At 42.4% G+C, this 17,216-nt stretch overlaps 1 protein-coding gene across 2 annotated transcripts in view; it reads left to right on the forward strand.

Moving 5' to 3' along the window:
• Positions 1 to 16,048, forward strand: part of stard9 (StAR-related lipid transfer (START) domain containing 9) — an 85,189-nt gene extending 69,141 nt beyond the window's left edge. The window contains exons 21-32 of one of the 2 annotated variants that reach the window (XM_034194851.1): positions 185 to 650; positions 729 to 7,511; positions 7,703 to 7,903; positions 8,035 to 8,221; positions 9,808 to 9,954; positions 11,822 to 11,921; positions 12,005 to 12,168; positions 12,356 to 12,420; positions 12,548 to 12,750; positions 13,456 to 13,535; positions 14,171 to 14,329; positions 14,418 to 16,048. In XM_034194851.1, coding sequence (XP_034050742.1) covers positions 185 to 650; positions 729 to 7,511; positions 7,703 to 7,903; positions 8,035 to 8,221; positions 9,808 to 9,954; positions 11,822 to 11,921; positions 12,005 to 12,168; positions 12,356 to 12,420; positions 12,548 to 12,750; positions 13,456 to 13,535; positions 14,171 to 14,329; positions 14,418 to 14,519 — 8,657 coding nt within the window. In that variant the 3' untranslated portion in view covers positions 14,520 to 16,048. The remainder of the gene's footprint in view (positions 1 to 184; positions 651 to 728; positions 7,512 to 7,702; positions 7,904 to 8,034; positions 8,222 to 9,807; positions 9,955 to 11,821; positions 11,922 to 12,004; positions 12,169 to 12,355; positions 12,421 to 12,547; positions 12,751 to 13,455; positions 13,536 to 14,170; positions 14,330 to 14,417) is intronic. The other variant, XM_034194852.1, reaches the window with a different exon arrangement.
• The last annotated feature ends 1,168 nt before the right edge of the window (positions 16,049 to 17,216 follow it).

Consider the following 17,216-nt stretch of genomic DNA (forward strand, 5'->3'; position numbering starts at 1 on the left):
AAGTTGTTGCTGTGTCATCATAAATGCAAATACCAGCCAGTATTCCAAACCCAATCCAAAGTTTTAGATGGCTCAGTTTCGGAGCACAGTTGATAGCTGCATTAAATTCTACGTCTTGCTAAAAGTTGTCCATGTAAAAGATATCCATTCACTTATGACTTCATTCTGCGCATTTTTCCAACAGTCCAGCAGTGGATTCTGCAGGAGGAACAGCGCTTGACTGTGACCCAAGAATCTGGAGTTCAGACAGACTTTGTCCCTGCACCACTCCTCGAGCGCCTGACAGCTCAGGTGTCTGAGGGTAAGGAAGCTGTGACGGAGGATGGCCCGTCACAAGCGGTGAGGGCCAGGAAGAATACAGTGCAGGAGGAGTTACTGAAGCACCACGCACTTTGTCGTGCTGAGAGTCGCATCCATCGGAAAAGGCTCCACTACCAGTTGGAGAGAATTGCTCGCAAACGTCATCTGCTAGAAGCTAAGAGGGAACTGCAGCGACTGGAAAAGGAGCTACCTCCCGGAACAGACGGCCCAGAGTCTCCTGAGATGGGATTACCCTCAAGGCCCAGAGGATGGCCGTTTGTTTCTCGGAGACACTCATTCTCAGCAGATCTTCTGCTGCGCCTTTATCCACAGCACACTCCTGTTTTCAGGTAAGCACATAGAGATTTTTCTGACTTTAAAGCTTGAAGTTGTCTTTGATTGTTTACATTCGTATCTTTTGCTACCAGGCATTTCCAGAAGAGAAACAGGTCCACAGAGCTGACTTCTAATTCCTCCACAACACCCGATTCCATTGGCTGCAGGAAGTGGGTGTCGGATGAATGTCTTCCAAGAGAAAGAACCCAGAGTTGTTCTGGTATTGACTTTTCAGGACAGACTCAGTCTTACCAAAGTAAAGTAAGTTCCTTTGAAAGTGTCAGACAGTTTGCGAAAGAGGAACCCAAAACTCAGCCTTGCAGAGAGTGCCCGGAACGAAAACCTTTGCTGACCAACCGAGACTTGTCTTTTAAGAACAGATCATATCAGACTCCACCATTTAGACTGAAGTTACCACATAGAACTACTTTGGAGCCCAATAACAAAGAAAACACACAAGAAGGTACCACGAACAACCACATATTGCAGAATGCCTCTTCCACAAATGTGAGAACCCTGTCCCCCGTAGTTAACAAAGGACTAGAAACCATCAGCAAAGCTATCTCTCATTCTGTGGGACCTAGCATAAAATCAGCATTGTCCAAACTGTTCAGAAAACCATCTGATGGTGCTAAAGGAGGACGAGGATCCAAATCTTTGGGGAGGATAGCAAGTAAATTTCACTGGAAACAAAAAAGAGACAAGAGCCTAAATGATACAAAGAAGATTCTAAGCAAATTACCCATTAAAACCACCGTCTCATGTGGGGACCTTGATCAAAAGATTCCATGTGATGTCATTCGGCAGAGACGGTGGCATAGTACAGAGGCTCTAATGAACAAGACCAGCAGGTGGGTTAATAAGCAGCAAGGATTGGTCAGATGGGAAGAAGACGATGGAGAAGAGGAGGCAGAGAATAATGTAGTAACATCAGACTGTGATAGCATTTTTTCTCTTGACTCCCTATCCTCTGCTTATGCCACAGTGCTGGCAGAGCAGCTGAGACATGAGGAAGCAGCTCAGAGTGATGCAGAGAGTGAAGACAGTCAGATGAGTAAAGACTCACTGGCTGTGGAGAGCTCTTCTGAGAAGACACTTAGCCAGACCGTGGTACCGGTGTCTTCACTTGTAAAAGACTCTTCCCATTCATCTGCAGTAAATACTAGGTTTGCAGGTATCAGCCCTGTTTTAGAATGGGACAGCTGTAAGAAACCTCTCTCAGTCTCAGCAGAGGAATATTGGAGCCAGCTTGGGTCCTCAAAATCCAAACTGATTAAAGACGGTGCCAGAAGGAATCCAACTTCCTACAATCCATTTGCAACAGATTCCAGAGGTAGAGACGGCACACACAAGGCCAGTTTGACGTGCAGACCGTCCTCTGTTAGCAGCCGTAGCACACAAGAACCAGAAAACTCACTGGCGCTCACTAATGACTGGTCTTCCATTGACATAGCAGATAGTCTCAGGGATTCTGCACCTTTGAAAAGAGCAGCAGTGTTCTCAGGTGGAGAGAATAGCAGCAGCAGCTGTCCAAGTCCAGTCACTATGATCCAATCAGAATCTCAGAGCAGATCTAGTGTGTATAGCTCTACAGCCACCAGCACTCACTGTGTAAATGTGACAGTGCAGGGACAGAGCCTCAAGACTTCAAAAGGTCAAGATCTTCAGATTCTAATGCTGCCAGAAGACTCTCTGTCATATAATCAGAATAATATAAGGTGTTGTGTAGAGCAAGTAGTTGGGCAGTCGGAAACTGTGAGGACACTTAAAGATACTCCAGAGCACAACACTGACATGTGTTCAACATCTTCACTCATTTCAAGTCAAACAGCTTCTATGTCATCCACTGAGATTCACAACATCAAGCAAACAACTTCAGAATCACTTCAGGTGTTTGGAGGTGTGTCTGATATGGCAGCTGCTGACACTACTCTGTCCTCTGACACCGAAATGTCTTCCCCATCAATAACGCGTTTATCGACAATCCACAACAAACCACTGACTACCCAAGTTCAAGAACTGAAGAAGCCTAACAACACTGAAGATGCTTTCAAAGCATCCACAAAGGAAAGTTCTCTATGCAACCTAAATAATGCAACACAGATGTCGAAAGCTATACAGAACTGTAAGTTTGAGGTTACCAAAGACATATCTTGTAGAAGAGTGAAGACCAATGAAACCAAAGGCAGTGAAGAGTACGTCGCAGTACAGCAGGAACTTGTTAAGTCTTCTTGTAAAAATTCCAGAAAGCGGAACAAAGAGCAGCAGGATGACTTCATTGGCAGCTTGAAAATTCCAAAAAGGAGTAAAGATTTGTTATCCTGCAATGCGTCAGGTGGAAGCCAGGAAAATAGTTTGCCTGATGACAAAAATAACAAATGTGACTCGAAATGGGAGGTTGCTATGGAGGGTGACAGCCACAGATTTGATTCTGTTTGTGCCAGTGGCAATGTAAAAGAAGATACAGTGGCAGGGATAACACTGCCAATTTCTGATTTTGTGTGCAAGAAACGTGGACAGATTTGTCAGATCTTAGAAGACTCTGAATGCGAGCTTAAAAGTGGTTACATCTGTTGTCAGGATGATACGTCTGTGGGAGGGAAGAAAGAAACTGAACAAAAAGCTGCAAGAAGAAAAGATGTAGTTGTAGAATATTGTCAGAGTGTGAACCACACGGAGAACAAATGCATTTCCCGGTGCAATGATACATGTAGTGCCATCGACTTGAGAATTTCAGAAGTGGTGAAAGACCACACAAACGTATCACTGAGGGGAGGAGACAATGAGATGAAGAGCAGGAGTCAAAGCCAGAGTACACTGGCGTCAAACAAACAAAATATCTCATCTGTGTGCTATTTTAGTTGTACTGATGACAGCGCAGAACACAAACTGAAAAGAAAACAAAGTGATTCAATAAAAGGAGAAGTAACCCTCAGTGTACATCCTTCAATGCACGGGGTTACAAGTGGCAACTCATTGTGCAGAAGTCTTCATGCGCCATTAAACATACCAGAAATAAGCAGCAGCCATGAGAACATTTTGTATAACTCAACTGAAATAACACAGAAAATCAACCAGGACTTGACCATCATCAATTTTTTTGATAAGTTATTAAACAAACCTACAAACAGTCACGTTCCTCAAAAGTCCTTGAACAAAGATATCCAAACAAATGTGACGTTAAATAGGCGTGGACAATCTGAAGACACCCCTGCTGTTGAACCAAATAGCTTGTCGTGTAAAGGGAGTCCTTCAGAGAAAGATGATTTATTTAAACAAATGAATGAGGAATTTAAACAAAGATTAATATGCCATCTTAATCCTTCCAGCCCAGATACTTGCTCGAATGGGAGCTGCTCTAATGCCCCTGCTTTTAATCCTGTTTGCGAACACCTTTCCCAAATCCCCCAGAACATACCTGCCATCAGCAGTGACACAAAAGTAAATACAGTGTCCAATTATGTAAAAGGTGTCAATATGGAAGCCACGCCCAATTTTGAAGATGAGGATCTTTCTTCCAAACAAAACTCATCAAACACAATTTCAATTTTTTTTCAGTGTAGCCCTCAAATATCTGAAGACATGAAATCAGCCATCAGTCAGTTCAACATTGATGTCACTCCTGGACACGATGGAAGGAGTGAAATGGGAATCATTATGTCAACACCCAAACCTTGTACCACAGGACAAGATCAGTGCAGGATGAAGAGTCAGCAGACCCATTCAGATCAGTCAGCTCAGACCTGTGCCATCAGTATGAGTTGCGGCAAATGCCCAGTTCCAATCAGTTCACAATGCAAATTCCATAAGTACAGTCAAACTGACAACAAGTTTAGAAACATATGTTACTCTGGGACATTGATCAATCAATCGTCTGGTATTTCTGGTTCTGTGCAACCTCTCCATGAAGTACAACGTGAAACTTCTGGCACAGATGTGAAATGTCCATCCAACGAGTATGACATGAACACATTTCATTTTAAAGATGATAATTCTGCTCATTTGCTTAAAAAGGGGAAGTCTAAGAGGTTAAAAAGGTCTAAGATCCAGATTTGTCCTACCTCTTCCTCTGACTGCTCTTATTCTGATGAGGAGGAGGATTTAACCAGCAGAGTGCACTGCAGCAGGCCATCATCTGCATGGCTAAATCTTGGAACGCAGACTAATGGCAAACAAGATGTCAAACAGTCTAGAAGCGATGATGCAGATGTTTCCACTTCAAGTTCAGCTGGCAAATATAAACTGGAGACTTGCTGCTCTGAATTCTCAGGTAAAAATGTGGAACTGGGTAGCGTTATCAAAGATTACAGCCACAGAAGACACTCTTTATCTCCTCAAACAATGTCAGAAAAGGCAACTAAGCCAAAAATGACTTCATGTTCTAGGAAAAGTGATCCACCACAAATGCACAAGTGTCAGGACTCCGGTATCCATTTCGCCTCAAGTGACATCAACCCTTTTGTTCGCCAGCGGCAAGGTGATGACACAAATCAGCATTGCCATAAAAACCCCTTATTTGGAAGTGCGACTGATCTATCCTGTAAATCTCCACTTTTAAACAGCACTGACAAGCAAATGACAAGATGTTGTAGCGTTGACAACGGTTTGAACAACCAGAACATTCCTTTCAATTCCCATCTCAGTACGTATGCCAACAACAAGGGCCTCTCCAGTACCCTTAGCAGTATCGAGGATTATAAAGAATGGGTGACTGCCAGATGTCAGCAGATGACCTTTGTTCACAGCCATCGAGCAGATCTGACTGTGAAGAGCAATGGTGTTTCTGGCAATACCTCCAGTCAGGCAGATGAAATCATGTTGGTTTGCTCATCTGAACAAGAGTGTGAGGCAAGCAAAAAACAAACCCAAAACAGAAGGAAATGTGAACTTGGAACACAAACCGAAAGTGGCCAGCAGACAAATCTTGTTGTTAATGTGAACAATCGTAGTGTTCTGAAGAGGAATGATCACCACAAAAGGAGCAGCAGCACACAAGGGCCTGACACACAGAAGAATAAAGTGAACATTAAAGAATCTCCCACATGGGCTAGTTTGGAAAGCATGTCCGCTCACCTTTCCAAGCTCATTGACAGCACTTCTGACCTGCTGGGGGATGTCCAGGGAATGAGAACAGGCAAGGTCTTAAAGCCTGGTCCAGGGAGGAATGTGAGCTTGTCAAACATTAGCGTTTCTTATCGCGAATCAAAAGAGGAGTCTCAGAGGGACTGCTCAACTCAAACAGCGGTAGATGTTGGCATCCAGACAGAAAGGCCTTCAGCACCAACACAGGAGGTCACTGTTCATCAAACAGCTCACAGCGAAAGGTTACAGACTCACAAAGTCAACGTGATAGTCAAAGTAATTGGTTCTGAGGTTGTCAGTGTAACTAAAGACAAGATTGCGTATTGTACGGAGAAAAGTACAGCTATCTTAGATGAAAACTTACCAAGCACACCTGACCTGCAGCTTAACATTTCTCCCCTGACAGAGAGGTCTTCCCTCCAATCAGAGAGTTGCTGTCTCCAAACAGGTGCTGTGAAGACAGCAGCTGAATGTCAGAAACGCGTAAGAGCCGTTTGTTCTCAAAGCTCAAAGGAAAGCCTGCCCGAGGCACTGTGGCACAAAGGTGTTGCGATATCTGAACTCACTCACAGATCATCAGAAAGTGGCTACCAGGAAAAGTGCACCCCATTTAAAATAAATGACCCATCGACTTGTTCAAAGAAACAAGCAATATACACAGACCGTGCATCATCTCCCATTCTCACGGTCGCAACAAGAGCACAAGTTAAGCAAAAGGGAATGCAATCCACAGCCTGTCCTCCAAACTATCAGGATTTAAATAAGGACAATGTTTGTGCACCCTCTGGAAAACAATCTGCGACCAAATGCATTTCAGACCAAATGCAAAGACCGGATTGTGCTGTTTTTCCAGCTGATTCCACATCACTTGTGAAGGTGAGTGAAGAAGTGAGTTGTTCCAGTTCTAAAGGATCTGATTGTTGCTCTACAAGATTAAGTTCATCACTGGATGAATATGCACACAGTAACAGGAGGCATGTTCCCTGTGAAAACAAACCCCGCCCCTCTTCCAAATTTCAGGTGACTTCTCTGCAGAATCATCAGTTAGATAGTTCCGCTTGTCCAAATTGTTTGAATGCACAGAACCCCACCTCTCTGACAATTAAACGTGGTGATTCATGCAAACATCTGGCTAAGCCTTTACATGGCGAAATACCAGGTCACGCAGCTCAACTAATGGTGTATCAACAAAGTAGTACAGTTGATACTTTAGAGTATTGTGTTGATGCATACAACCCATCTGTGGTCAGTGACAGGACTGTTCTCGTTCACAAGGATGACGCTGTGCCACTGGCACCCAGCGAGTGTGACACAGATGTCCTCGTGAACATCAAACCTGTTGCTGATGTGCCCCAAAACAAAGACCGCCAAAGAGTCCCAGAGGACCTGCCAATGCACAACAAGTTCAGCAATTGGTCCGGTATCACTCAGCAACCATCAGTGCACTGTAGTTTCTGCAACAAGCTGCCCGCTTATCTCTCCAATAACCGCAACAAGAGTCGAAACTGCGCAGAGTGGGAGGAGGTGGAGAGTTGGGGATCGTATGTGGAGTCGGTGGCGAAGAGCGACAGAAGAGCAAGAGCGATAGAGAAGCTGCGGCGAGAGCGAGAACAGGTGATGGCCACAGTCAGCCTCAGCATGAACTCAACGCCACTGACTGTGGAGCTGACGGAGGCGAAGCTACACTACACCCTGGGAGAGACGGATACGCTGCTAAAGATTATGTCCCCGAAGGCCAAAGAAGAGTCTGAGCCACCAACCTCTGTTCCTACCAAACAGCAACTGTACGACAGGTAAGGGCGCTGTATTTTTTTGTAATATTATTGAGATATTCTGACTTTTTTTAATGTATTGTCAGAATGTTTGCCGAAACATTGTAAATTTAAAATAAAATTCTCTCGTTGAGCGAATCTTTATGTTTGAAACTTTGACTCTTCTTTTTTTACATCATTGATTGTGTATGTAAACTTTTTTTGTGTGTCAGACACCGCAGGAGTATTGAGGGTTTAAGGCAGGAGAGGGAGGAACGTCTTCAGTCTTGTCGGAGAGCTCGTAGTCTGAGTCCCAGAAGACATCCGTGCAGCTCTCCTCAGGAGACCGTTCCCTCTTCCAAGGTGTCTGCTGTGCCTAACCGGCATAAGGAGCACATCCAGCAGCTACACCAAGCAGTGGTAGACAACACCAGGTATGATGCCAGACTTCCTAAAGATCCGACCACAGAGCTTAGAGAGTATTGTTTACCATATTTTTTTTTTTAATTACTGCTTTTTTTTTTCATGTTTTGACTCTTGAAATGACACTGATTTATCTCTACAACAGGAAAGCAGAGCCTTCAAGAGCAGGTGATCAGTACCCGTCTGATATTGAGCTGCTGTTACGTGACTATGGGCGGGCCCGTGAAGAAGCCAGGACAGAGATCGCAAAGGCCCGGGAACGACTGCGAGAGAGGACGGAGCAGGAGAAGAGGAGGCTTCAGCAGCAGGCCCTGGCTCAGGAAGTTAAGGTCTTATATCATAAAAATTTTAGTTCTTATCCATCTTAAAATTGTGGCCTTTTTGCAAGAAGGTAGATCAGTGGGATATGGAGTTGGGTTTTGAATATATAGACCTGGGTTTGCTTCCTTGTCACACTGCCTAATTGTTGTCTTGAGCAAGATACTTCATCTGCATTGTCCCAGTCCACCCAGCTATAAAAGGGTACCAGTCTTAGCTGGGTAAGCAACTTTGTCAGACTGGCGTACTGTATTATCTAAGTGGAGTTGTAGACTATCATCCAGTGTATGCTACGAGAACTGGGGCTAAACATCAGCAATGATGGGCCTCTGGGCCTTCCCATGGAAGGTAGCTGCAGAGTTACTCGCATGGAGAATGGAAACAAGCAGTGGTGGGCACAGTTTAGCTAATCTGATAACAGATAATTATCAAAGCTAATGTTTTTGGTAATGGATCGGACCAGTTATCTTAATGATAACTTTCAGTCCGATAACATTTTTTTGCTGGTAAAGTGAGCAGATTTTAACAGTCAATAACATTTGTTAACCCTAAAATCAAACATTTTAGTCTGTCTGTTGTGTGTTTGTAGCAGTCTGGCTGCTTGTTGCTTACTGATGACATCATCATTAAGCACAAAACGTGATTGGCCGGTTGACGCATGGAGCATTGTGGGTCGTGTAGTTCAGGTTCACTTTGGATGTTGTGGCTGACGGTATAATTTAATCACCAAGACTTGGGGGAGAGGAGCTCTCACGGCACAGAGAACGTTTCGTCACTGTTTAGACACTGTTTTGGATTTTTTTTTTTTTAGAAAAGCACGCTTTATGTGGATTATTTATTCAGATGAATCCCACTGAAACTAACAGGTAAGATTTATATGTCTTTTACTCTGCCAATCAATGCATTAATGGACGTGTTTCGGTTGTTTTTCGTGTGAAAAAAGCAGCAGGTTTTTAGTTTGTACGTAAATGACGGTGTATATAATACCGAGATAAACTGTGACTTCTAATACTGTGTTTTATTGCTTTCGAAAGATTCTGACAGTGTTTGGGGTTTTTTTTATTCATTCATTTGGTCGCAGATTGTTTTCCAGAGGGTGCACAAACATTCGTGCGTTCTTATGTGTTTGTGATCCTTGAATTTACCCAGCAGCGAAAAGTGAAAGTGAAACTGGTTTATCAGAAGCCAACAGTTTAATCTGTAAAAATCAATACTAAAAATGATCGGTTATCAGTTATCTGTAATAAAGATACATTTTTAGCAGTTTATCGGTTTAGCGTCATAAAAAAAATAACTTTTCAGTTATCGGATTAATGGTTATCGAAGCTAACTTTTTGGTTAGCTGTGACACCACTGGAAACAAGAATATTCCTTTTTTCAACTTTTAACTTTGTAAGTTTTTTTTTTATGGAGGCTGAGGTACCAGTCCCACTGCCAACCCCCCAAAACACGATATCTTGCTGCCCTTGATTGTTATAGGTTTATTGTCATTGACATTTAAATGTGATTGTTTGATGAAAGATATTAGTTTTACTTTATTTAGACTGCTGCAACCTCTCAGAAATTTTACAATATTCAATTTTCATGTGTGGAGCAGGATGATCTGAGGCACTGGACGAGAATCAGCAGCAGCACGTTGTGCACAGGATCCAGCCTGAGCCTTTCCTCTGGGCCAACTTCAGGGTACAACAGTGGCAACACGGCACAAATGCAACCCAGTAACAGACCAAGTCTCACGGGGCAGGTTGGTATCCTGCCGTCAAACATAACAGGACATATTTCATCATTTAGATTTAGCAACATACAGTGTATTCGGAAAGTATTCACAGAGTTTCACTTTTTCCACGTTTTGTTATGTTACAGCCTTATTCCAAAATGGAGTAAATTTATTTTTACCCTCAAATTTCTACTCACAACACCCATAATGACAACAAGAAAAAGGTTTTGTTTGTTTTTTTGAAATTTTAGAAAATTTATTAAAAATAAATAAGATATTACGTGTACATAAGTATTCACGCCCATTGCTCAATACTTTGTTGATGCACCTTTGGCAGCAATTACAGTCTCAAGTCTTCTTGAATATGATGCCACAAGCTTGGTGCATCTATCTTTGGGCAGTTTTGTCCATTCCTCTTTGGAGCACCTCTCAAGCTCCATCAGGTTGGATCGGGGGTGTCGGTGCACCGCCATTTTCAGATCTCTCCAGAGATGTTTAATCAGATTCAGGTCTGGGCTCTGGCTGGGCCACTCAAGGCCATTCACAGAGTTGTCCAGAAGCCACTCCTTTGATATCTTGGTTGTGTGTTTAGGGTCATTGTCCTGCTGAAAGCTGAACCGTCTCCCCAGTCTGAGATCAAGAGTGTTGTGATGCAGGTTTTCATCCAGCATGTCTCTGTACATTGCTGCATTCATCTTTCCCTCAATTCCTACGAGTCTCCCAGTTCCTGCTGCTGAAAAACATCCCCACAGCATGATGCTGCCACCACCATGCTTCACTGTAGGGATGGTGTCTGGTTTCCTCCAAACATGATGCATGACATTCACACCAAAGAGTTCAATCTTTATCTCATCAGACCAGAGAATTTTGTTTCTCATGGTCTGAGAGTCCTTCAGGTGCCTTTTGTCAAACTCCAGGTGGGCTGCCATGTGCCTTTTACTAATGAGTGGCTTCTGTCTGACCACTCTATCATACAGGCCTGATTGGTGGATTGCTGCAGAGATGGTTGTCCTTCTGGAAGGTTGTCCTCTCTCCACAGAGGAATACTGGAGCTCTGACAGAGTGATCATCAGGTTCTTGGTCACCTCCCTGTTGAAAGCCTTTTTCCCTTGATCGCTCAGCTTAGTTGTGCAGCCAGGTCTAGGAAGAGTCCTGGTGGATCCAAACTTCTTCCATTTACAGATTGTGGAGGTCACTGTGCTCATTGGGACCTTCAAAGCAGCAGAAATGTTTCTGTACCCTTCCCCAGATTTGTGCCTCGACTCAATCCTGTCTCAGAGGTCTACAGACAATTCCTTTGACTTCATGCTTGGTTTGTGCTCTGACATACACGGTCAACTGTGGGACCTTATATGTAGACAGGTGTGTGCCTTTCCAAATCATATCCAATCAACAGAATTTACCCCAGGTGGACTCCAATCTCAAGGATGATCAGTGAAAACCAGATACACCTGAGCTCAATTTTCAGCTTCATGACAAAGACTGTGAATACTTATATACATGTGGATTCTTAGTTTTTTTTATTCTTAATCATTTTGCAAAAAATCTAACAAAAAACAAACTTATTTCACATTGTCATTATGGGGTGTTGTGTGTAGAATTTTGAGAAAAAAATTAATTTCATCTATTTTGGAATAAGGCTGTAACATAGCAAAATGTGGGAAAAGTGAAGCACTGTGAATACTTTGCGGATGCACTGTATGTGCTGATTATTTGAGTGATATTGTTTTGATGTGTTTCTCAAAAGGTTTTCAGTTGCAAGTTTGAGCAAATGTGCAGATCCACATAAAATTTTACATTAAATATCTTTTTTTTTTTTTTTTATGTTTCCAATGTTGCTTTTACATTGAACAGTACAGAGGCTAAATGTATCAATGTTGCTATTTTGGTTCAGAATACAGGGTTCCAGGATGATGGGCTGAAGGACAGGACACTTCCTTCTGTATGTGGTTCTCAGAGCATTAATATGCAGAGAGCCTCGTTGTGTGCCCAGGGTGAGAATTGGACTTTGATTGACCGTTGGCTCACTGTTTCCTCCTCTAATGATCTGTACTTTATTAACATTCATGTTCTGTAGATGTCCAGCTTGAACTTCCTGTAACAGGATTTGAGCCCTTGATGACCTCATCTCCATCATCCCCCAATTTACGTGGGCGCACCGCCTCCATTGGCTCCTCCTCTTCTATAGCCACAGCCTGTCACAACACTACATCCGCTCTCCTCGGTCAAGCGCTGGGTGAGGTAAATCTGATTACCCAGGAGTAGATTTTCATGAAATACTGTTCAAGTATGAGAATATTTCTCGTTTTTTCAGGAGAAACATCCAGCCAAGACAAATACTGTTAAATGTGACCTTTCTGAACTGTGCACCACAACAGTCCTTTTTGACATTTGTTTGGGGTTTAATTATGAGATCTATTATCCTCAGGTGCAACTTGCTTCCTCTGGTGATTTGAGCAACTTGGTAATGGGCAAAGCCACAGCAGGCTGGAGGTGAGTGCAATTAAACTCATCCAAAACATAACCATATACAGTTATATCAACCCTGAACCACTTGATCTACTTTTTAATGTTTCATCTTCAAGGTAAATGCTTCATATTCTCTCTCTCCTTTTTTAAGGTATCAGGGAGAAGAACGAGGTATTCAAGCATACTATAAGTCCTCTTCCAGCCCGTCTGTGCACGCGTTTCTTGGGGCCGGGGAGCTGGACAGACCTTTGGACTGCCTGTGGACCTTGCTCAGCCAAATGTCCAAGATCTACATGTACCACCCATCAGTCCGTTCTGTCTGGACACGACCACTAGATGACAGCACTCAGCTGGGTTAGTATGACCTACATATCGTGCTGGATTACAGGCATATAATTAATGCAAAGGTCTGTGCTGAGAAAATACTTAAGAATTAAAGCATTGATTTCCAGTTATTTTTGTTTATACCTGTAGAAAGAATTTGGGAACAAACTCTGAAATCCCAGACAACTGTTAGTCATCTGATGATTGACATGTGACATTTCAAATCTGCATACCATTCATGAATGTATCATTAATGGGGATATCGCTGAATATTTTCATGGGATTTATTAATTTGAGGTTTTTATTGCAGAGATCCGTTTTGGTTGAACTTCCACAGATGCATTTGTATCCATAAGCTGTGTGTACTGCAGAAATATACAGTCTCATTCGTCATTGACAAGCTTATTGCATGACCAGCTCAATGCACACACCTGCACAATGTGGTATTTACTGTAGTATTTAGGGTACTTTATTACTCCTGTAACTTGTATAACTGAGTCAGCTATTTCTCTCTCTCTCTCTCTCTCTCTCTCTCTCTCTCTCTCTCTCTCTCTCTCTCTCTCTCCTCTCTCTCTCTCTCTCTCTCTCTCTCTCTCTCTCATTAATGTATACGTGTGTGTATTTCCCAAATTGTTCGCTTAAACCATTGTCTGTTTTGCCTCAGTTGCCCCCTCCGACCCCATGATTAACTACATTTTGTTTGTATCTGTTTTGTCTCCGTGGGTTTCTGTTTAGTCTACATATTAACAGACCCATCCGCCTGCCACCTCAGCCAACCTCGTGACTTCTGCTGCATCAGCGCTGAGTCCAAACAGGTAAGTACAGCTACAAAATCACCCAGCTGGTTGTGAAGATCCTCTTGCTTGTCCTTGTATAATGTCGAGTTAGCATTTCAAGAAAAACCTTCGTAAAAATTTCACGGTGGAAATTCAAATGCCTTTCCTGATGTAATTCCAGTTGTACAAAGAGGATGGTGTATTGTGGGCTTGGACTGGGGAACTTTGTGTTGGAAGGCAGGTGTAGAAAACGTTTATGGCAATGTGCTGCATGTATTTTGAACTTAAGACTCACAGGATGCTAGCAGTTTTCCTCTTCACATTGAGTTATAGGGTGCTTTCACACATTCCTGCTTTGGACATTTCAGTTAAGTCCAATCCAAAATAGCAGGTGTGAAACCTGCCTCATATCACAGTTCAGAACAAAATGCCAAATTTTGGCCCGATCAGAAGTCTTGGTCCGGTTCGAACAGAAGCATTGCCTGGTGTGTTTGCACTGCGAAAACACTTTATGAATAGTTTGGACTTTCAGACAAATTACAGAAAAGAGGTAGTAGGTTTTGTCACCCATTCACCCATTCAAGTGCTGCTCATTGCAGCAGCACTTTCAGCTGATTGACCACCTGTTTTATCAACGTTTTTTTACATTTTTGTCTTATTATTGTCTGCCACAGGGTGGTCTATGTGTGTTGGCGATGCAATCTGCGTTTGAGGAGTCTTTGCCTCGTCCCAGCGTCGATGCTGTCCGAGGTGAGATGATGCCCAGTTGCTGGGTCCTTCAGCCCATTCAACATGGTGGCCGGGAAGTCACCAGGGTCATCTACCTGCTGCAGGTCAGACAGGATCGTTGTGTGAGGTGGCTGTCAGAGGGATGCTCAGCTTTGCTTTAGTTTGATGGTTGTAATTATTGTCGTCTTCTAGGTGGACTTTGGAGCTCCATCGTTTCCTCCCCGCCTGTTAAACACTGTTGCTCGGAGACAGGCAGCTGTCATCGCTGATCTCAACGTTTTCCTCAGTTCGTAAATCCACAGGACGCACACGCATGAGCCGTGAAAACGTCAACAGTCTCCAGTATTCTGTTTTTTTTTTTTTAATTTGCACCAAAATAATAATTACTTGATTTTTGATTCACAGAACACTGCTATATTGATATCTAATTTTTTTAAAAGGTGAAACAGCTTTTTTTTTTCGTTTTGTGTGTATGTGTGGGGGTATTTTTTTATGTATTGAAAATTTATTTTTGTATTTGTAGCTCTATATATATGGGTGCTTTTCTAACATTGTGAGCCTGTTTTTTTTTTTACCAAAGAATCATTGGAAGTGTAACATTGTAGATGGTCAAAATAGCTTATTCATTTATTAGATGCATATTCTTAATAATTACATTCAACTGATATGTACCAGCTCCATTACACAGTTGTATTTGTTCAGGTGAGGCAGGAGAAGAATAAGCAGTCATCTGAATTGTTTTAGTGGGCTAAATATGAAGTTTTAGTCAAGTAAATTTGTAGATTGTTTTTAGGCAAGACTTTTACTGTATTTTCCAGAGTATAAGTAGCACCTGTTAAAAAATGCCTCTTGAAGAGCAAAAACCCATATATAAGCCACACCAGCATATAAGACACACTGGAGTATAAATCGCACGTTTTTTTGTTACTATCAGCTTGTTCATTTAGCATTTTTGTGCACTGCTGTAGTGTACTTCTTATTATTGGCCTTTATTGTTGGAGTTTATTTTGTTTAATGCTTTGATTCTTGTGAAAGTTCCATAGAAAAAGTTACAATAAGTATTATTATTATTATTATTATTATTATGAGTATGAAATGCATGTTTTTTTTAGTATATACGCTGCACCTGAGTATTAGTCACAAGGCCTCCAAAACTAGTAAAAAAAAAAAAAACAACTTGATTTATACTCTGGAAAATATGGTACTAAATATGTTGTCAAAGTTAACACTGGTGAAGGCAAATCTTACACAGGCCCTGAGGCCCATTGGTGCTGGTACTTTTACCAAAATATTGTAGCATGAGGCTGGCCAAGATGCCAGTCCATTGAAGGTTACTTCCACAGCTAAGGACAGTACAACTGGGAGGACTAAAACAATGCAGCTTAAATGTCTTGTCCAAAGACATCGAAGACAGGTAAAGTGAGTTAGAGTTGAAGCCAGGGTTAACATTATTGGTAGTGTAACTTGTACTCCATTGGGCTACCTGTTCTATGGAAGTCAAAAATGAATTCTCAACTACATAATCCATCATTTCTTCTACTTCATTTTACAGTCTGCCTGAGATTAATACCAGAAGGAGCATCATTTTGTGTTAGCTCAGTATCATGTAGAACTTCAAAATGCTAAACTGGTTCGTCGATAAAGGGAACCGGTCATAAATGACAATAAAATCACAGTTGGAAGATTGAGGCACTTGTCTTGATGGATGCCCAAACTCCAAGGAACTGTTGTGTCTTTAGCCCTCACCTGTGATTGGGATGTGTTCAGTTCCCCATTAATTCCATATTTTGCACTCTTGAATGTATCTACTTGTGCAGGAAAAAGTGAAAGTAATTGTGTTTGTGTAAGCTACGTGTTTGCTTTATAAGGTGACATACCGAAAAGGCAGCCCCTACATGAAGAAAGATAGTTCCTGTGTTTTTCACTACAGAGTTGTAATTTATGTGCACTGCAAACTTTCCAGCCACTGTTTATCTGCAGGGGTGTAGCTCAAGTACAGCTGTGTAGCAAGTTGGAAGGCAAAGAACTCATTGGATACAGTGATGTGGGCAAGTTGATTCCTCAGTGTCAAGTAAAGGATTATGGTTCAAGTCCCTGTTTGAGCAAACATCTGACTGACTATTGTCCTTGAGCTAGACCAAAAGTCCAAAACCCTGAGCTGACCCAGACCTCTGCCCTCCCATTTACAATGTCATGAACAACTATTTGCCCCAATTGATGAGTACTGTCTTTAAATTTAACATAAAACAAAGACAACCTGACCTCAAATAGTTTTTTGTTTTTTTTTTACAAAAATAGTTATCCAGCACCACCTGTACCTGTTTGAAAGAATACTTGCGGCTTGGTTACTAACTTGTCACATCTGCTTAATCTCACTGATAACTGGGTTCAGGTGGATGACACACTCCCAGGATGATTACTACTATCCCTGTTGAGTTAAATCATCAGTTATATAGAACAGTTTCAGCAGCATGGATTTCTCAAAAAGGTGTCATCCAGGAGCACACTGTGTGAAGGTGAACTCTCATTCCACAAACATTATGGTTTAAGGCCCTTTCACACCGGGCCTGCATAGAGTTCCATTGTGTTACGTATCTAGTACACAGGAATGGCTGTGTAAGTTGCACGAAGGGGGAAAAAGAAAAAAAAAAGTTGTGGGCAGGGCGGGAGAAGCTTGGCTCCATGACGCTGTTTTTACAGACTGCCTGGACACACAGATGGATTTGATACATTGGAAAAAGTCAGAATACATTATTTCCAGGAGCTATGGACTTTATATAACGTGCCCCAATTGTGACAGAATTTGAGGAGGTTAAAGCGCTGTGATGCTGTACCCGGCGATTGTGTGCACAATCCGTCCATGAGGCGTGGATGTGGACATGTCCTCTCGCTGGCGATCATTCCATGAGGAGTGGACATAGACATGTCCTCTCACTGGCTATCGGTCCATGAGGAGTGGACATGGACATGTCCTCTCGCTGATGATCTCGC

This window comes from Thalassophryne amazonica, chromosome 19 (assembly GCF_902500255.1).
Source record: "Thalassophryne amazonica chromosome 19, fThaAma1.1, whole genome shotgun sequence".
Classification (NCBI taxonomy): domain Eukaryota; kingdom Metazoa; phylum Chordata; class Actinopteri; order Batrachoidiformes; family Batrachoididae; genus Thalassophryne; species Thalassophryne amazonica.